Below are 21,579 nucleotides of genomic sequence, written 5' to 3'. Positions count from 1 at the left end.
AAAAGCATAGGGTTAAAGTGCTGTATTACAGAATACTCGGGGTAAATGGACATGGGCTCTTTAATAAAAGGTTGTACTTTTGATCATGTTTCATTTAGGCCCAAGTCCATTTCACTAGGGCTACAACCAATGATTATTTTGATAGTCGACTAATCTGATGATTATTTTTTTCTATTAGTCAACGATTATTTCTGCTACCTCCTCCGTCTCTATAAAAATGATAGAAACAGCTGAGTATAAGATGTAAAATCCATATTAACATTAAGATGTTGTTTAAACGTGGAAAGTACTGATATTTAGTAATTAAATATGTAATCTGTTGTGTTTGGGCACTTTTAAAGACAAACTAAGTTAAGTGTAATCTGTGTGAGTGAGTCATTTACCCATCTCCCATAGCGCTTCTGTCCCACAGCACTTTGTGTAATGAGGGGCTGATACAAATTTACGATTAGTCGACAATGAAATTTGTAGTCGACAAATTTAAATAATCAACATTGTCGATTATATCGACTAATCGTTGCAGCCCTACATTTCACACCAAATTTCTCCTTTAAATCCATGTTTTTACCCTGTATTAATGAGCCACAGTACACAAGCAGCGGTGTCAGTGTTTTATTACCTTGCCTGGGAATACATAGTGGAGGTCTTTACAGTGTGAATTCTGTTCTGGACGGGAAAATACTGTTAAAACTCTACCGTTTCAGCTGAGAAGCGTTGCAGGTTATATGTATTATTACTTACAGAAGAATTACAGCAGACTGCAGGAGCGTGCCAGTGGGATCCCGTCAGCGGGACGTAGAATAAAAATCATATTAATAGCACCACAAAAATCAGAACAAAAACATGATACAATCGTCTGCCCTTTGTTTGCAGAACAACGTGCAGCAAAAACTAGTAATGCCTGTTATATGTGGAGAACTCTGCCATTACAAAGGCAACAATACATTATGGTTTCTCTCACGCAAACCTACCAACACACACACACACACACACACACACACACACACACACACACCCTTGCTGACATATACTCAAAATATATCAAACATAATACTGTGACCACCACTTTGTTTCTACATTACTATTATATTCCCTTAATCAATCACATAATTAGCTCCACCAGTCATATTGGAGCACATTGTAGTTCTATAATAACTACAGACTGTAGTTCTGTATCTGTTTCTCTGTATACTTTATCATCATCCTGCCTGACTCAGTTTTAGCTGATTTTTGTTTTTTTGTATGATTTTAGTATCTGTTTTAGTTATGTTTGTTTTTGGTTATTTAATTACCTTTTTCTCATTTTGATACTCAAAATATCAAATTTTCCGCACTATAACATGCACTTAAAATCCTTAATTTTTTTCCAAAATTCATTAGTGCTTCTAATAAGCCTTATGTATGAATTTTACCAGTCAGGTTGTAAGAAGCAGTAAAAGCAGTTTAAGTCTATTTCTTTAGCACTGGGGCTGGAGCAGCATTAGCATTAGCAGCTAACCGCTATTTCCCCATTCAGAGGTAAGCATTATCGGCCTGTAGTCTGCTCTTAACCCCGGGTAGGGGTAGGACTGCTGGAGTAGCTTTAGCATTACCTGCTAGCGGTTAGCCGCTAATGCTAATCCTCCAGTCTAGGTGCTAGAGAAATTCAGAAATGTAAGCTCACTGTAAATAAACGGAATCACTTTACTCACCCATATAAACAGTTTTAGGAGAGAAATCTGTGTAGATTAACCTCCAGCGCTTATTTGACTTTAAAAGAATCTTTTTTTTATCACAGCTTTGTTTCCTTAGCTTAGATTTACCTGCTGAATTATAAGTTCCTTATAGTGTCTCTTAAAATGCGCTTAATAATCTGGTGTGCCTTGTGTATGAAAACATACCAGAAAATGGACATTCGTTTATAATGTACCTTATAATACGATGCGCCTTATAGTGCAAAAAATACAGTAACGTTACTTTAGCTGTCTTTTTACCTTTCCTCTATTACTCTTCTTATTTTTTCTTTTATTGTTTTTAGTTATTGCTTATTTATGTTTTAATGTTTTATGTGTTAAGTTAGTTTTAATTATTCATCTGTTTTTTTTTTTTTGATTGACTAATTTTATTAACTTTAATTATTATACCTTTATTTTTTTATGATTCTTAATTTTTAAATTGTATTTTTTTCTTATTAGTTTTCGGACTTATTTTATATTATGCTAATCAACATCACTCTAGGAGTGATGAGGGGAAAGAGCGCCATATACCCACCCAGAGAGAGCTAGGCCAATTGTGCTTTCTCAGGGCTGTAGCAGCTAATGGCAAGCTGCATGACCAGGATTCGAACCAGCGACCTCCCGATCATAGTAGCACTGATTGATTGATTGATTAATTGATTAATCCAACACCCAAATAATAATAGCTGCTCTGTGGTGGTTTTCTCTCCTGTGGGGTCCTGATCACTGAAGAACAGGGTAAAAGGAGGATAATATTAAAATATGCAGAGAAACAGACAAAGAACTACAGTCTGTAATTATTGAACTATAAAAGATGTAAAAAAACAAGAAGATGGTCATAATGTTATGCTTGATTGGAGTATGCTTGCCCAGACCCGGTTTATATATTTAAGTAAATGCTCTCTAACCCAGTGTTCAGGATGCTGCTGGCTCTGTAATGATAAATACATTCTGTAAGTATTGTTCTACTGTACCAGGACTAGGTTAGTGTGCTATCCTACTCAGTGCAGAGCAGATCTGTAGCAGATCTGAAGCAGCTCACACAATTATAGAAGCATAATAAGAATGACATTCAGAGTGTGAGAATGCAACACACAAACACACACAAGCCTTTAACGAAATGCTTTGGTGAAAAATAATGCAAAGAAGTGTATTTAGTTTAGTTTTAGTTACTGACTTAGAGCTACTGGCTCATCATCTCTAATATACCGCTCTGGAAATAAGAGACCACTTAAAAATAATGAGTTTTTTTTATTTTAGCAAATTGAAAACCATTGTAATATAATCAAGAAGAAGATGGATGATCACAATCCATCAAACCAAACTGAACTGCTTGAATTTTTGCACCAGGAGTAAATGCATAAAGTTATCCAAAAGCAGTGTGTAAGACTGGTGGAGGAGAACATGCCAAGATGCATAAAAACTTCAAAAAAAAAAAAAAAAAAACATGGTTATTCCACCAAATATTGATTTCTGAACTCGTATTTCAGCCATTTCTGATTTTCTGCAAATAAATAATCTAAATGATAGTATTTTTATTTGGAATTTGGGAGAAATGTTGTCCGTAGAATAAAACAACAATGTTCATTTTACTCAAACATATACCTATAAATCTTGGCAAAACCAGAGAAACTGATCCAGAACCTGAAGTGGCCTCTTAATTTTTTCCAGAGCTGTAGCAGTATCTGAACTGATTACTAAATATTACTTTAGGGGACCGCATGGGAACATCCACACCTGTATAAGTTATAAGGTGTTATCTTGTGAGCAAGGCTGAACTCTGGCCAGTGTTTAGTGGGAGTGAGGTCGGATAACAGTAGCTTTCCTGAAACACATATGAGACTGTGGATCGAGGAATGTTAACAAACAACCCCAGAAATAGCAGTACCCTTGCAGTATGATGTACAATATGCAAATCAGTCAATCAATAATACCGCCCCTGGTGGCGCCCAACCATCTGCGTCTCAGCGCTATCAGAGGCACACTGCTCAGCCCATTCAGCTCTCCCTTCTAGCCCCACCCCTAAACCCATACATCACCCAGTGCCCCTGGCAAATTGCTACTCCTACTTTTTTTTTCTTTTTTTTTCCAATTTTTGTCAGCTAAAATCAGGGGGTTTAGTTAGTGTTTAAAAAATGCAGTCAGTCAATGCAATTGGATGTAATGTCATGAAACAGGTAGCAAGTAAAAAACTGTGTACATTATATTTTTCACCAAATCATTCTCGCCAAGAAGTTACATAATAATGGGTATATCTTAGGGCTGGCCCGAATAGCGTTTTTTGAGCTCCGGATATTCGGCACTGATTCAAAGCGAATATTCGAATATTCGTTTTTAAAAAAAGAGGTAAAAAAAAAAAAAAAAAAAAAAAAGGAAATCACGGCCCCTTTAATCCACTGAAAAATGTTCAATTTGCTCTGACCGACGAGACATATTCACCCCGGATTTTTGGTGTTTTTATCCCGGATTTTTGTGTTTTCACCCCATATTTTTTCTGTGTTTTTAGCCCAGATTTCATCGTGTTTTCATCCCGGAATTTCTGCTGCCCTACACCGCGGCTTATCCGCTGCGTAAGCAGGCTAGGAGGCTGCTGCTGCTGCATGGTTTCTCCGCTGCGCAAGCCAGCCCAGTAAATTGCTGTTTGTGTTTTCACACTTAGGCTATTTGCTTAAAAAAACAAACAAAAAAAACGTTTGTTCAGGAAGTATTTTATATTCTTAAACATTGTTAATTATATTAGAGGACAGTCATTGTAAACTGTACTTGGTCTATTTCGGTTAAAGGATTGTGCAGGGCATATTACTGATTTTGTATTTTTGCACTTGGGCTATAAGCTCAATATTAAATATTTCGTTTGTTTAGAAATTATTTTATATTTTTAAACCATGTTAAATTATATTAGAGTAGAGGAAAGTCATTGTTAATGACGTTATTGTACTTGGTCTATTTCGGTTTAAGCATTGTGCAGGGCATAGCCGTATTACTGATTTTGTATTTTTGCACTTGGGCTATAAGCTCAATATTAAATATTTCGTTTGCTTAGAAATTATTTTATATTTTTAAACCATTTTAAATTATATTAGATAAGAGGAAATTCGTTCAGACATCATTTTTGTAGGCCAGGCTTTTGTAACCGATTTAGCCCCTACTGTTGCCACATTACCCCTTACGTTTTATTATATAAATCAGTTTCGTTTTTTTTTTATCATGTATAATAGAGGTCTGCGCGAGACTGATTTTTAAACCCACTCTTCCACGCTCCCGCGTTTCTGTCTCGTTACCGCTCCGCAAAAAAATTGCTTCTTTTAATCCCGCGCCCGCCCGCCACATACACATTTCTGCCGCTCCCGCCCCACGTTCCTAATATAAATTAAATAAACTACATTTAATGCTTCAAATTTACTTATATATTTATTAAAACAGCAGTGCTGAATAGTGCGGTCCCGTTTCTTACCCCAGTCCAAACACCATCGGTGTGTGCGTGTGTGTCGGTCCATCCTGCGCGTTGAGAGTTTTCTTTAGTTTTTTTTTTTTTTTTACAATTATTACAGTTTTCTTAACTATTTATTAATTTGCTCCCGCATCGTCTGGATTAAACTCCCGCTCCAGCCAATAACAGTTCAGTTCTGTCCCGCGCGCAAGATATTCTGACGGGACCCGCGAAAACAGAAGTGGTTAGACTGAGGTGGAACTCTGGAAAGGAGAAAAAAAACGAATATCCGAATACCAAAATTAAAAACCGAATACCTAATCAACGAACGAATATCCGAATACCCGAATATTCGGGTCCAGCCCTAGTATATCTGAATAGCAACGCTCATTTTTCAATGCAATTACATCACTTTTAAGGTGAAATTCCCAAATTCACACTTGTAAGAAGTTGGAATGAGCAGAATAAGAATCTACAGAATAATGCACGACCACATTCGGCCTCCGGTGATTCAAGCAACTCAACTGCTGATTCTGAAGCGTGCTGCTCGTCCACGGCCGGAGTCAGAAAGCTAAAGGCACAGAGAGCTGAGCTGAGTGAAACGCAGCAGGCTGCTACAGCTCCCTCACAAGGGCCAGATGCATTATGGGTGGGACGGACTAACGGGCTTGATCCAGTTCAGGCCGCTGCTCACGTTGGCTGCTATAAGCCTGAGCTCCAGGCTACAGTTCTACAGCGGTGCAGGGTCTGGTGAGGCCGGGCTGGTGAAGGTTTAGGTGAGGCTGGCGTTGGAGCTGCTGGTGTTACTGTTTCTCTTCTGCCCGCTCTGCACAATTGTGGGCACCTGCAGACCCGTCTGTACAGAGAAACTCCCATTCCACACCTACAGGGGGAGACAAAGGGCAGAGAGCCAACTGACGATTACAAACAATTATAAAAACAGCTTAAAGTCAGTGAGAGTATCTATCTGTGATCAACTCTATATAACATTAGAATACTAAACCCAAATAAACATAAAGTCAGTGTTCAGGGAGAGTGCCTACCTGTAATTAGCTCTATATAATAAAGCAATCATGTAATCACTGTTAATATTTGGTTGTTTCTCACCATGAAAGCTGGAATAACTGGCTGCTGGAACTTGGTTCTGAACGTGTGCATGAGTGTTTTGGTTTTGGCGTTGTAAAAAGAAAGCGTGCCTGAAAAGAAAAATAGAATGTTACACTTAAGCACACAATAAATGCTTTACGACAGATTTTTTTTTTTCAATAAGGAGCTGTTAAGTATCTTCAGCAGTCTGAGCAGACTTTGAGCCATAAGATGTTTGAAGCCCTTAAAAAAAAATTTTATGTAGTATTTTTAGATACCATTCTTGTAGAATTGTGCTTCAAATTTGGGTGCACCTAACTTTTGTGCTGGTGCACCTAAGAAAAAAAGTTAAGTGCACTGGTGCAACCAGTGCAGAAAGTTAGTCTAGAGCCCTGTGTTTTGGACACTGAATATTTATAATGGTTACTAGGGGTGTGCCGTATCATATACACAATATAAATTTCAATATAATACCCAAGTTAATTTAATTTACTCTAATCTTAATCATATGGAGTACAAACTTCATACTGTGACCTGTTGAGTCATTGACTTCTGGTGAAATTTGGTAAAAAATTCTGTATTCATTAATATCGCAACATATAGTGCAGCCTTATAGTCAATAAAAAATATTACATTTTTAATAGAAAATGAGAAATATTTCATAGTAACTACTGAATAATTCACAGTGGATGTCTACTAATTAATTGTAGATACATAATAATTTATTGCATATATTATAGATTACAGCAGACACAGAGAGATTAAAGCAGGCTCTCTCACCCTCCTCGTAGTTGCAGTAGATGCCGATGCGGTCAGGGATGGGGCAGTCCAGTGTCCGGGCCTTGTTGTTGTGCTTGGCTGTGAGACTCTGCTGAAGCCAGTTGTTCAGGTGGATGCACCAGGACGCGTTGCTCTTCCCCAGCTGGTCGAATCGTCCCAGCGAGCGCAGAGCTACTCCCGCAGCGAAGGCTTTACTTTCCTTATCAAACTTCACCTCCCAGTACTGCTGCCCAGCATCTATCATAGTGTCAGCTGGTGATCAGAAACACAGACAATTGTTGCTTTTTTTATTTATTTATTTTGCTCCTGTGCTTCCCCTATAGTTCGAGAGTGCAATTCATTTTTACTCCACTGCTGTAAAAACAAATCAGGCTTTCCCTCATGAGCAGCTGTACACAAAGTACACTAAAGTATAAGAAGCTTGTGGACTGAGGCTGTAGAGTTAAACATGGAAATTGAAAAGCTTTCATATAATGATATATAGCAATAAACTTTTCTTTAATTGTAATTTGACAGTTTAGCTGTACAAAGTAGAGTGAAAATGCTGAGATCTCCACTTCCAAGGACGTTATTTGTATGGATGAGAGGAGGACTCATGTCCTCCAAGTTCACTCACCCAGAACGGTGTAGGACTCTGCTGTGAAGCGGTCGCGACCCACTCGAGCAGATGGTGCTCTCTTCGGAGACATCATTGCTGACCTGAGGACCAGAATGTATAATTAATGGTGAAAACACGAGACCTTCATTAAGACTGCTATTATTGTTTTCATACAAATTATATTCTATTGTCCATATTTATAAATAAGAGAGAGATAAGAGAGAGAAACCACAAAATAAAGCTTTTAACGCATATTTTACCTAGATTATGTCAGCATACTCTAAATATTTTCTCTCATCTTACATGTACCGTGTGGAACAGGAAGACAATGGCATATATTGGGTGGTGTTAGTGGCTCGCCCAGTGGGAGCATGGAGCTGAGTGGTCGGCCGTATTAGTGGGTGAGATTAGCTGAGCTCCCTCATCTGCTGGTTAGCCATGGACAGTACATACAGATCCCTCCCTCAGATGAAGTCTGCTGGCTAATCCTGCGGTGTACTGTTAGGATCTCAACCAAAATGTCAGAAAGTGCGGATCTTCAACTGACGGATGGGGATTTTCGTGTTTATGGGGCAGTCGAGACACAAGTATATACAAAAGTAAATACAAAAGCAGACAGAAAAAGTGAGTTTTACACATCTCACTATTCCAACAACACAGACCTGGCAGGAGAGTGCATGGGGGAGTTGGTCCTGTTCTTTTCTTTCCGAATGTCTTGAACCGGAACCTTCCCGCCACTGCTGTCCCACTCCACACTTAAATCCTCCACCTTTAGATTCTGATGGGACGAGCCTGAGTCCAGCTTAAACACAAAAGCTGGAAGCAGTGAGAGAGAGAAAGAGAGAGAGAAAAGGTGTAAAATTCTGGTTATCTATGGGTAAAGACACTGAGTAGGGGAAACTGTCTTCAGTCACATCAGCTCACATGTTTTACCCTTAGTCAATAACACCATGCCCCATTACCCTTCACGTGTGTGTGTGTGTGTGTGTCTCACCATGTGTCTCCAGAGTAACCAGCTCAGAGAACTCTCCAGCTACAGCTTTGTTACACGCCTTCACCCGGAAGGTCATGTAGCGCGTGTCGAATCGAAGGCCTGCAGAAATACACACAAACACAGACACACACACACAGACAGACACACAGACAGACACACACAGGTTAATATAACGTTAAACAGAACTGTGCACTGCTGGATTTTTGATGAACCTGTAAATGGATACTTTGTGTAAGTGGGTACTATAATTACTACAGGAGTGTGTACTACAGGGGTGTGTACTACAGGGGTGGGTACTACAGGATGGGGAATCACCACAGGAGTGGGTACTACAGGAGTGTGTACTACAGGGGTGGGTACTACAGGGGTGGGTACTACAGGATGGGGAATCACCACAGGAGTGGGTACTACAGGAGTGTGTACTACAGGGGTGGGTACTACAGGGGTGGGTACTACAGGGGTGGGTACTACAGGATGGGGAATCACTACAGGAGTGGGTACTACAGGGGTGGGTACTACAGGGGTGGGTACTACAGGGGTGGGTACTACAGGGGTGGGTACTACAGGATGGGGAATCACTACAGGAGTGGGTACTACAGGGGTGGGTACTACAGGGGTGGGTACTACAGGGGTGGGTACTACAGGGGTGGGTACTGTGTGTGTACCTGTGAGTGTGAATTCGCTCTCTTTAATGCCCTCCACCACCATCCAGGGGTAGTCTTCCCGGGCTCTGGGTGGTCCCTCGTGGTTAATCCGCCGGTATTCAAGGTCATAGTGGTCGATTTTAGAGTCAGGCTCTGGTAACGTCCAAACCACAGTGATAGAATTATCACACACCTGACACTCGGACGCCTGGATCTCTGGAGTAGGTGGAACTGCAGACACACAAAGAGACATAGATATATTTTTATTTTATCTCAGAATTTTACATTATTTTATTTTGTAAATTATAAACAAATTCAAAACTGCTTTTTGAATTTCCTTAAATTTTGTACTATTTTTTTTTCTAATCCCTCCTCTCAGCCAGAACTGTCCTGAATGACAGAGGGAGAGAGAGAAACAAGGCCATCCTTCATCCAGAGAGCACCAATTACACTCATGGGCTTCAAGCCAGGGAGTTTAAACAAGCAGTCTCCCAACACCAGAGAGAAACCTTTAAACTGGACATGATTTACAACCATCTTACTTAATGTTAGTCTTTATTATACTTGCAAACAAATTAAGGGCAGCCTCACTGACGAAGAGTGCATATAAAAAAACTGAATTAGTATTAAAAAAAAAAACATAAAAATCCTAAAAATATAGTATAAATAAATTAAATCAAAAGCACAAATGCAATTACAGATCATCTTTTAGCCTAATAGGTGGTCTTGTTAGCTCTGCTGTGATGAGCTCTGGAGAGGGGTATCCAGTTAGTGGGTTAAAAGGTTTACTGTCTTTCCTCCACAAAATGGGTTAGTAATAATACTTATGAGACTGAGTCCTCACAGAGATGCTGTTATACCGACCTCATATTTTATATTTTTACTGAAAATTAGTGAAATACATTTCTAATAAAGGTCAGAAAGTTTAAACTCTAGCTAAAGTCAGTGTTGGAAAGTTTTTAGGTAGGAACCACCTTATAAGAGAAATGTGGTTGCAAATAATGAAGAGCCTTGTGAAACACCCCTAATAACTTGGAACTGTCATAAGTTCAGAAACGCCTCAATGTTTCAATGTGTTTTTTTTTCTTTTTATGATTTTTTTTTTTTACATTGTAAATTTAATATTAAAGACTATACAAATCTGCACACTCTTGGTATTTTAATCTCAGTGTCTTCATGAGGGAGAGTCTCCTGGAATAGTTTTCTCAGCATCTTGAAGGAAGGAGTTCCTGGAGGTGCTGAACAATAGTTGCTGCTTTTCCTTCATGCTGTGAAGCTCCAGCTCATCCCAATTAAATCACCTCAAACCACCATCTCAGTTCATCAGGTTTAGATCAAATAATTTGGGAGGACTAACACTTTTTTCCTGTTTACTATGCAATTTCATATGTGCATGCTAATTGTTTTTTTTCATGTCTTTAATATTAATCTACAACATTTAAAATAAATTAAAAAAAACATTAAATTAGAAGGTTTGTCAAAAACATTGAGTGGTACTGTGCATATTTATATTATTACAGTTATTCCAGCTAGGACTGGTTTGTCTGGTCATACAGAGGAACTGGACAGGTCTGGCAGAAAGTGGCTAGAGAGAAACTGACCTGGGAGGAATTTGATGGCCTGCAGCATCTCCCTCTCCTGAGTGAAGTCCACCATCAGATGACTCATATTATCACTGGCTTTAGCCTTCAGAGAGAGCCGAAACGCTGGAGCCATAGTAACACTGCATACACAAACATACAATACATTTAAATCTACACAGTGAACAGAAAATTCTGGATAAATTACAGACACATCTTGTATCTCTTTCAAAACACACAAAAAGCAAGATGGCAAAATGAATCGAGAGACAGAAAGTGAGAATCTAGCAAAAGAAAGATGAGTAAATAATAAGCCATGGCAGAAATAATGAATAAAAGGCAGTTGCTAGCTCTAATAATGACTACAGCACTGATGATGGTGTAAATACAGAATGAGCTGATCTTGTGTATTCACTACTGCCAGTCTTGGGAGAGCCACAGCAGTGATTTTCAAAAACATACAGTAGATTATGGTCTAGAAAAATGAATACAGTAGCTGCACTCTAAAGCCCAGGATGTGTTTCTCAGCCGTTACGTCATACAAGGCTGTTCCAAAGTTAAGGAACCTGAATATTCAGTTAAATAATGCAGCCTAAATTAGGAGTGATTTCAAAATATTTAAAAATGTTACTTTTATCAGCTGCCGGAGCCCCGAGAAAGCACAACTCGAAATACATATAAATAATAGATAATTCATTGTGGACAGCAAATAAATCTTAGAAGCTCCCAAATAATTCATAGTGGACACCAACTAATTCTTAGTAGATACAAAAAAAATAAATAATTTTTTTTTTTGATAAGCCCAGCTGCAGAGACTGGAACAGCTTGATATCTCCTGTGATGCTGGAGACGATGAAACTGAAACTTTACGTGAAACGCTGCTCTTCTAATGCATTAGCATCAGTTTAGGAGCGTGAACTGTTCAGACAAATTTCTGATATAGATCACATTAAAAAGATAAAATGAACAGCCAAAAATCAACATCTGTTTTGGTTAAAAAAAATGGATTTGGGTCACTTGAACTACTGTGTGAAAGTAGCCTTAGCGTTGCAACATCAGGCAGTGTATTTATAACCATTTGGTGTAATAACTTTTTGTAAGGTGTTTTATTTGTTTGGCTTTCTGCTTTTATTCTGCACTACTCTACACTTTTCCAATTATTTCATAATAAACCACTTTAAATGACTCAAAACTTAAATACAGTGTAGATTTCATGACATTTAAACTTCAGACACCAAACGTCTCATACACACTGCTGTGGCTCTCAAAGGCTGACACATGACTCGGGTGGTCTAAATACACAGCTAGGGGTTTACAGGACTACTGTACCTATCCTTTATGTCTTTGGCCGCCTGATCGCAGAGGAGAAAAGAGGAAGACAGGAGAGAAAGAGACAGAGAGACAGAGAAAGAGCGTCACAATAAAACAATACATCAGTTATACAGGCATGGGTTAGCTGGAGAGGCACAGCAGGCACAGACAACTGCAGCATTGTTACAAAGCCCCAGTTACAATCCCACCAATCCCAGCACAGCCAGAGCCCCAGTACTGCAGAAAAGAGGGTCAGACCACAGACATGTTACTGCTCATTACAATAACCCTCATTTATAATAATAGAGATGGGTGTGGTTATTTAATTATATGCAGATATTCATATATTCATACATTCAGAACTCATAATAGTATTTAATTACTTTTTAAATTACTTTCTTTTAACCCAGTAAAAAGTAATACATATAATTAAAAATACATAGCTAACTATTCCCTTTTTATTTTTCTAACATATCAAAGCCAGAAAAATACTGAAATTGTGCTTAAATAGATAGATTCTAAAGTATAGATTTATACTTTAGAATATTATCAGCACTTTATTTCAAGAGGTGCCCAAACTTTTTATTGCATAAAACTATATATATAAGGCAGTAGAGAAATCTGCAAATGTAGAAATATCCATATACAGTGTATAGTTTCTTTAGAATCATAACTGAGTTTTCATTCTGCAAAAATAATAATTAATCATAATTCAATACTCTAATACTATTATACTGTTATGTTAAATACAGATATTTAAACATTTAGAGAGATATGCAATCGCAAAATACTAATAAAATTCAAATCAATAATGGTATTTAACCCTTTACGGCATGGTGTTGTCCTCAGGTAACAAAACATTTTTTTCGTAATTCTATTTTTATTATTATTATTATTATTATTATTATTATTATTAGACATATATGTGGCAATTTTGTATTCATGTACTCACTAAAAGAGTGTTATTAAGTTGTTGCAACATTACGCAGTTACATAACAAAGACATTCATGATGAATCACTGGTTCTTAAGTTTTCAGATTGACATATCAACAGGAGAAAAGTAGGTTAAAAGCAGGTAAAAATATATATTTTTTATTGAGGGTTAAATTTTAAAGACGCAAAAGTGGGAATCATAAGAATCTGCAGATGACAGTGAGTGTAACGCTCCAGTGGGCGGTACCTGAGAGAAGCCGTCAGTCTCAGTGGAACAGAGCGTCTGATTGGCCAGTTCCAGCAGCTCCTCTGAACTCTCCAGGGCTTTGGTGCAGGCACTTAGCTGATTCTGAAGACACACACACACATCATTACTATCATCACTGTGGATTAAATAATTTATTTATATACTTACTTAACCCAATAAATGCCTGAGTGTGGATCACATACATACAAGACATCCAAAATTAGTTTAATATTAGTTACTACATCATTCATAGTGACTTCCGCATAACTCATAATGGATACTGAATAACTCAGAGCAGCCCTAAGACACATCATACTTTATACAAAAAAATTCATAGTGGATACCGAATTATTCTACCGAATTATAGCTCCCGGATCATTCATAGCAGATACCAAATATTTTTTAGTAGCTCCTGGATAATTCATAGTGGATAACAAATAATTCTTAGTAGCTCCTGGGTAATTCATAGGGGATACTAAATAATTCTTATTAGCTCCTGGACAATTCATAATGGATACAGAAGCATTTTTAGTAGCTCCGGATAATTCATAATGGATACTAAATAATTCTTAGTAGCTCCTGGATAATTCATAGTGGATAACAAATAATTCTTAGTAGCTCCTGGATAATTCATAGTGGATACCAAATAATCCTTAGTAGCTCCTGGAAAATCCATAAAGGACACAGAATCATTTTTAGTAGCTCCGGATAATTCATAGTGGATACTAAATAATTCTTAGTAGCTCCTGGATAATTCACAGTGGATACCAAATAATTCTTAGTAGCTCCTGGGTAATTCACAGTGGATACCAAATAATTCTTAGTAGCTCCTGGGTAATTCATTGTGGATACAGAAGCATTTTTAGCAGCTCCCGGATAATTCATAGTGGATACCAAATAATCCTTAGTAGCTCCTGGATAATTCACAGTGGATACCAAATAATTCTTAGTAGCTCCTGGGTAATTCATAGCGGACACCAAATCATTCTTAGTAGCTCCCGAAAAAAAAAGCTACCAAATATTTTTTAGTAGCTTCTGGATAATTCATAGTGGATACTGAATAATTCCTAGTAGCTCCCGGATAATTCATAGTGGATACCAAATAATCCTTAGTAGCTCCTGGATAATTCACAGTGGATACCAAATAATTCTTAGTAGCTCCTGGGTAATTCATAGCGGACACCAAATCATTCTTAGTAGCTCCCGAAAAAAAAAGCTACCAAATATTTTTTAGTAGCTTCTGGATAATTCATAGTGGATACTGAATAATTCCTAGTAGCTCCCGAACAATTCATAGTGGATACCAAATATTTTTTAGTAGCTCCTGAATAATTCATAGTGGATACTGATTAATTCTTAGCAGCTCCTAAACAATTTATAGTGGATACCAAATAATTATTGGTAGCTCCCAGAAAATTCATACTGGATACTGAATATTTTTTGTAGCTACTGTAAAAGTCATAGTGGATAAAAAATCATTCTAAATTGATACCGAATAATTCTTAGTAGCTCCCAGAAAATTAATATTGGATACTGAATAATTCTTTGTAGCTACCGTAAAAGTCATAGTGGAGACAAAATCATTCTTAATGGATACCGAATAATTCTTAGTAGCTCCTGGAAAATGCAGAGTGGATACCGAATTATTCTTAGTAAATCCCAGAAAATTCATAGTGGATAGCGAATAATTCTAAGTAACTCCAGGATAATTTATAATGGAAATAGAAAAATTCTAAGTAGCTCCAAGATAATTCCCTGATAATCCATAGTGAATACTAAATAATTAATAGTAGATGCAAAATAATCCATGTTTTTACTGGAAATGTGCTTTTAGTATGAATAAGGTCAATAATGTTGAGTAAGAATAAATTTAGAATAAAAAAAGGAACATTTATATGTACATGCACCCCACATTAAATTATGTGTAAATGATGTGTTATGTACAAGTAAAATATGTAAATAATCTTATACAAAGATTCAGCATTATAAAGCATAGTTATTGCTCATAAGCTTAATTTAATATACTGAACAATGTGTTGAAAACATCCTACAGAGGATTTATTTCTTTCAGAGGATTTATATACAGAAACACAAAACATTGCTTGAACAGGGGTGCCTGTTTATTCTTTTGTATAAGACTATTTTATTACATTATCTTAACATACAGTAGATTAGCAGAATCCAGACTCATCACAGCCTTTATTAACGTTATTAATGCTAATTTGATGTAATCTGATGATGCTGTGAGGTTGAGGATTGTGTGATGTATCTCCTCAGTGTGATGACAGGCAGCAGCAGCACAGCTCTGTCCAGACAGGCCTGGAGCAGTAAAACTGGATTATACAGAGAGCGGATAATCCCAGAGGATCAGTTCTGCCCACAGCTCAGCTGTGAGTACTGGAGCAGACTGAACCAGCCGGGGCCTTTCACTCTCCAGGTGTGCCCATCTAACTGCCCGTGAGCTCTTCAGAATACTAATGATGAATTCATTACATCTATTTTAATTATCAGTAGAATTAATGCTTACATACTCAAAGAGCTGAGAGGATGAAGTACACACACACACACACACACACACACACAAATACATATATACATATGAATACCACAGTGATGCTCAATGCAATCTTAGATTATTCTAACGCTAATGAGGTTACACTTAATATGACAGTGATTTACTTTCATATTAAAATGGTATCAATGCAGGTATAAAACTGCTCCAGCGATTTAATAAACCCCAATTAAACACGAAAAATTACGTTCTTTGTAATGAAATATGCTTAGACAAAAGGCATGTTACAGTAACTATTTTTCTGACCAATGAGAGCAGACTATAATGTATATACTGTCCAATAATTAAATTAATCATAATTTTTTTTACATTTTTAAGTAATGACCCTCTTAACTACAAAGAATATGCAGACCTTGTAATTGTAGTTTAAATATTTGTTTTTAAATACTAACTTAAAAATAATAAATGGACCATAAAGAATTATATTTTCTGTACTAACTAGATATCAAGGAAACATGAGGTGTTTAAAGAACCAGCAGCTCTTGTCAGCAGAGCTTCAGACAGTATTTTCTTATTAGAACTATGTGGTACATCACAGTAACCTGTGATAATGACAACAGCACGCAAACAGCATGCTGAAAGCCATGGAAGCGGACAAGCCGGCTATTTTTGTGCTGAACAAGTAACCACTGAGCTTCAGTAAGGTTTCTGAAGGTTTTCACAACTATATGTCACTACTATAGTAGAGACAGGCATTTAGAACACTGCCATTGTATATATTCGGAATAAGACTTATCGATGCTGGTCAACGTGTGTTAATCTGGCAACCCGTGTGGGGAGGAAAACTCTTTCCAGTGTTTGGAAATTGGATCCCTGTAGCCATTTTTACACACTTGCTTTCATATATTACTGACTGTTCTTTAAGGGTTCAAAAAAAATAGTTCAATGTGTGTAGCCAATTTACCTTCTCCCTTTTACCAAAATTCAACACATTTCCAGAATTCCACCTGGATTCTGCGATTTTCCCAGGTTTTATAAGGCATTAAACTAAGTAAATTCATGATTGGCACTCCAATAACAGAAACACCATTACCCAGCATGCCTCACCTGTAGCTCATATGTGCGACTGGCCCGCTCCTGTTTGATCCGGGTGACCATGCCCTCCTTTAGCTCGTCCAGAACAGCATGAAGAGAGGTAAACTCCGACTCCAGATCCTCCTGAACACGTGTGGAATTCGCCTACACACACACAGAGCGGCATGGGATCATAATCTTTTGGCAGTAGACCAAGAATTTAATATCGTCACATATTATTTAATATTGTCACATATTATAGAAACATGCAATTCATTGTATTACTCCATAATAGTTATAATTAATAACATTAAATAATAATTAAATAGATCAACCTTAACTCACAGTGAAAGCTAGTCAGTCAAAAATACAGCTTTCAAACATGGTGGAGGTAGACTTGTCTACAACTCACAGTGAGAGCTAGTCAGTCTAAAGTAGCACTTCCAAATGTAGTGGAAGTCGTTTCTTCTACACCTCACAGTGAGAGCTAGTCAGTCAAAAATACAGCTTTCAAGCATGGTGGAGGTAGTTTCTTCTACACCTTAGAGTGAGAGCTAGTCATTGTAAAGTATAGCTTCTAAACATGATCACAACATGATCCTAGTTACAACTAGGACCGCCAATTAAACAATGAGAGAGGATCGTGTCTCTTGATAATCCTAAATAATAATCTCAAAAAATATTGAGCAAAACAAAATGTGCTAGAAATCTTCTTTCAGACGTACCTCCAAGTTCTGCAGACTCTGCTTCATGCAGCAGATGAAGTTCTGGATCTCCTCATTTTTGAGAGCCAACGTGGTGACGATCTTCTGAAGGGACTCCTGAAACACAAACATATAAATTCAGGTTCTTTACAGCTTCACATTAACAATGCAAGTGAAGTAATTGATACTGAACAACAATTGAATTATTCATTTTACATAAGTGGTTCAGTGTTCATTAAATACTTTTAAACTGTAGTTTTGGAACAGCTTTAAACCATCACTGATTGGTGGAAACTTCACACTAGACCTCAAGCAGTTTGGACTGTGTGTCTCTCCACTCTTCCTCCAGACTCTGGTCTCTTGATTTCCAAATGAAATGTAAAATTTACTGATGATCAGTGATGGTTTGGAGAGACATGTCATCTGCTGGTGTTGATCCACTGTGTTTTATTATTAAGTCTAAAGTCAGAGCAGTTTTGTTTTCCTGGAAAATCCTACAGCACTTCACACTTCACTCGGCTGACAACTTTTATGAAGATGGGGATTTCATTTTCCAGCAGGATTTGGCACACTGCCCACACTGCCAAAAGTACCAATTGGTCCTACATAATATTCTAATTTTCTGAGACACTGATTTTTGGGTTTAATTGGTTGTAATCATCAACAATAAAATAAATAAACGCTTAAAATAGATCACTTTGTGTGTAATACATCTATATAACATAGGAGTTTCACATTTTGAACTGAATTACTGAAATGAAGTAATTTTTAATGATATTCTAATTTTTTGAGACTAAGATTTTCTGCACTAGTATATAGTGTTTTATAATGCACATACACATACATGTCTAAAAATCTGTTAAACAAACCTTACTAAACCTTTCCTCACAGTGCCAGATTAAACCTAAGCCTGGATTAAAAAGAGAATTTAATGGTAAATCAGCACTGGGGGAGTTCCCATAACTGGGAGAACTGCTTCAGGGATGAGCAGAATGCTCTGATGTGCTTTTATGTGTACAAATTTTGCCCTAGCTGGTAAAAAGGGGGTTCAAAACCTGAATGAAGCTCTCAAGCAGCTGGAGAGTATCCGTTGGTGTGGTCAGAGTGTGCATTCATAATTTAATAATCTGTGCTTTCAGTGACACAAGAATAGAGGGAACTTCCTCTGTGGAGAATGCAGTAATTTGCAGCCCTGCCCCTGTTATCCACTACACTCTTCAGTGTTTCTCTACTCAAACACAGCTCTTAAACCAGTATAAACAGGCAATATGGGAATAAAATAATATCATTTTTCAGAGCATTTCAAAATGCCTAACTAATACAAAAAATATACTACTGCAACTAATTACCTACACACACACACACACACACACACACACTTTTCAGTATCCTAAATGCCTAAATGTCTCTACTACACTAGTGGTAGTGTAAATTACCCAGCAATGGTTAGCAACCTCACTGAAGCTCAGTGATGATTACCTGTTCAGCAGAAAAATAAGCAGCTTGCCCATTACCAGGACTGCAGCACACCGTTTGTGTCCTGCTTTCTATACCTGGCATCCCTGGTTGTGGAAATGGGACTGGGGGGTTTAGTATAAATATAGAGTAAAAACTCTATATTTAAACAGTGGTCAAATTCAAAGGCCACAATCCACACAGATTACCGTGACAGACCATACAGTTCTAAAAATAAAATACTGGCTTAGGCTCAACAAGCTTCACAAGATCTTACATTGCATAAACTCAGCATGTTTTCTTAATATCTGATTATACACCATTATACATCATACTGTTTATGGCTTGATTTACTAAAGAAAGTATAATTCTTAGTTGTTCTTTAAAGGCAGCCTTTAAAAAAGAGAGAGAGATAAGAAAATAAAAGTTTGAAAATAAGCATTTTTGGTATTCTAGATTTATTTTTTTGGTATTCACACAAACTTTTAGACAGGTGTAAGGGATGTACCATTTATTTTTTCCAAAAAAAAGTCAAGTAAAAATGATTGGTGTTCAGCTGTGTTAATGGTGAAAAAGAACAATAAAAAAAACAACAATATTGTTTTTATTATTGGTATGTGTACTGAAATAAATAACGTAAATATTTTAAGGGTTAAATAAACATTTTAAATGGTTTCAAATAGTTTTGTTTTAGCTTTTTTTATGAAATCGAGACATAAAATATACGTAGTCTATTCAATGTATAAAATGATGCAAATCTTTTTTTTTGGTATTGGCTCAGAATTTTCATTTCTGTGCATCCCTAGCTAGTATCACTAATTATGTTTAAGAATACAATACGATATATTAGTAAAAAAATACCGCAATACCGTAACATTTTGATCAGTATCGTCCATCCCTAAACAGCACCATTATGGAAGAGCATGGCTTATGGTTATTAACAGTCATATCTGCAGTGCTGGGCCACAGCTCGGCTATCAGGAGCTTTTCAGAGCTGCGCTGACCTTCTCGGCTAGTGTAACTGAAGCTAAACCCCAAACTGACTCCTGAACTTCATATTTCAGCAGTTTAATATCAGAACTGCGGAGAATAAGAGCTGGTGTTTATATTATCAGTGAATTAGAGCTGCTGCTGCTGCTGCTGCTGGACACAGGGCGTGTGCTGCTGCTGCTCTTTGTTTAACTCTAAACCCCGCGGTTTTCCCGCTAAACCCGCTCCTCTCCCGGAGAAAATTCGGATTTACCTTCTGCTCCTCCATGCTGGCGCCTCCGGGAGCCAGGCTGAGAGCTGTAGACGAGTTATGAGCCCAGGTCCTCGGTGAAGCCTCCGCTCCGTACAGCCGCCTCGGTACTGATGCTGCTGCTACAGAGCACTGCATCCTTACCGAGGCCACAGGCGGAGCTGTGCGCATGCGCGAAATCAAGGGGGCATGCTGGGTAATGTAGTTAGTTTCTGAAGATGCTAACTTACTAACAACATTAGCTTTGAAATGTAGTTAGCTAATCAGGTGAGAGGTGAAGCTAGCAGTACTATTACCACAGATTTTATACACTTAAATGTATGTATACTAAGGGTGTGCCATATCGTATTGTACGCAATAATATCGCCAACATTTTTGAATATGATAAATTATGTTATACACTGAAATAAAAATGAGAGCCAGTTTCATCAGTTTTTGATAGTGTTTTCGATTGCAGTTGAATTTATGACTACCTCACTGAGAAATGGCAAGATGTGTACATACAATAGGACAACACTATAGAAATAAAACTTGGATATAACTTATAGTATAGATTTACTTTCCTCATAAATTAACTTAAAAGACAGCCATTAATGTCTAAATATCTGGCAACACAAGTGAGTACACCTCACAGTGACCATTTCCAAACTGTTTCACTGTCCGTTCCTGTTGTCATGTGACTCGTTAGCGTAAGAAATTTTCAGTTGTCAATAGGGGGCAGGGCTGTTAAATTTGTTTTTCTTTTTGGGTACAATTCTATCATACTAGCCTCTGGATATTCAACATCGCACCTCATGGCAAAGAACTCTCTGGGGATGTGAAAAATTGAATTTTTGCTTTGCTCAAAAATGAACCTTAACAATGAGTATACATATAGATAATAACCAATATAATGTAATGTAAGTTCTTAGTCAAAACTGTTTTAAAATATTTTTATTATATTGTTTTTTTAATAACAATAATGTACCCGATACACGTGATACAGTAAGAGCTGTTTATTACAGTGCCACATTAACCGTATCTTTGATATAGTAGATGATAAACACAAGAATATGTATTTTCTATTCCCACTTGTATAAATATATATCTTGCAGTAATTTCAAGTTATATGTTGTACAATTATATAAATATAATTTCTAGATGTTTGGGTTAATTAATTTTACAGCAGGTAAAGTCAAAAGTCACTGTTAAAGGCAATGGTATTGGGTTAGACTTAAACAAGTAGTGCTTTATAACCACAGTGGTTTCTACAGTCTCAGGTTTTGAATACATTAT

At 37.2% G+C, this 21,579-nt stretch overlaps 1 protein-coding gene across 1 annotated transcript; it reads right to left on the bottom strand.

Moving 5' to 3' along the window:
• Nucleotides 1–597: 597 nt before the first annotated feature.
• Nucleotides 598–20,449, bottom strand: fsd1 (fibronectin type III and SPRY domain containing 1). Its single transcript, XM_022670260.2, has 13 exons — nt 20,308–20,449; nt 17,631–17,726; nt 16,939–17,070; nt 13,320–13,421; nt 12,157–12,179; nt 10,849–10,970; nt 9,269–9,478; nt 8,604–8,702; nt 8,272–8,425; nt 7,628–7,710; nt 7,012–7,263; nt 6,253–6,341; nt 598–6,028 (listed from the first exon to the last, which is right to left on the bottom strand). Exons 1-13 carry the CDS (start codon nt 20,440–20,442, stop codon nt 5,918–5,920), a joined length of 1,608 nt encoding a protein of 535 aa, XP_022525981.2. The 5' UTR covers nt 20,443–20,449; the 3' UTR covers nt 598–5,917.
• Nucleotides 20,450–21,579: the final 1,130 nt, after the last annotated feature.

The sequence above is a fragment of the Astyanax mexicanus genome, chromosome 12 (genome assembly GCF_023375975.1).
Source record: "Astyanax mexicanus isolate ESR-SI-001 chromosome 12, AstMex3_surface, whole genome shotgun sequence".
Classification (NCBI taxonomy): Eukaryota; Metazoa; Chordata; class Actinopteri; order Characiformes; family Acestrorhamphidae; genus Astyanax; species Astyanax mexicanus.
Note: the sequence above shows the minus strand (reverse complement) of the source record. Positions and strands in the feature narration are given on the sequence as shown.

What these genes read in the sequence shown, in the direction of transcription:
- fsd1 (XM_022670260.2), bottom strand. Translation starts at nt 20,442, where the DNA reads ATGCAGTGCTCTGTAGCAGCAGCATCAGTACCGAGGCGGCTGTACGGA. An exon ending in GAGCGAATTCACACTCACAG is followed by an intron (nt 8,703 to 9,268) that starts GTACACACACAG and finishes GTATTTCTGCAG; the next exon opens with GCCTTCGATTCGACACGCGC. An exon ending in AGAGTCCTACACCGTTCTGG is followed by an intron (nt 7,264 to 7,627) that starts GTGAGTGAACTT and finishes TCTGATCACCAG; the next exon opens with CTGACACTATGATAGATGCT.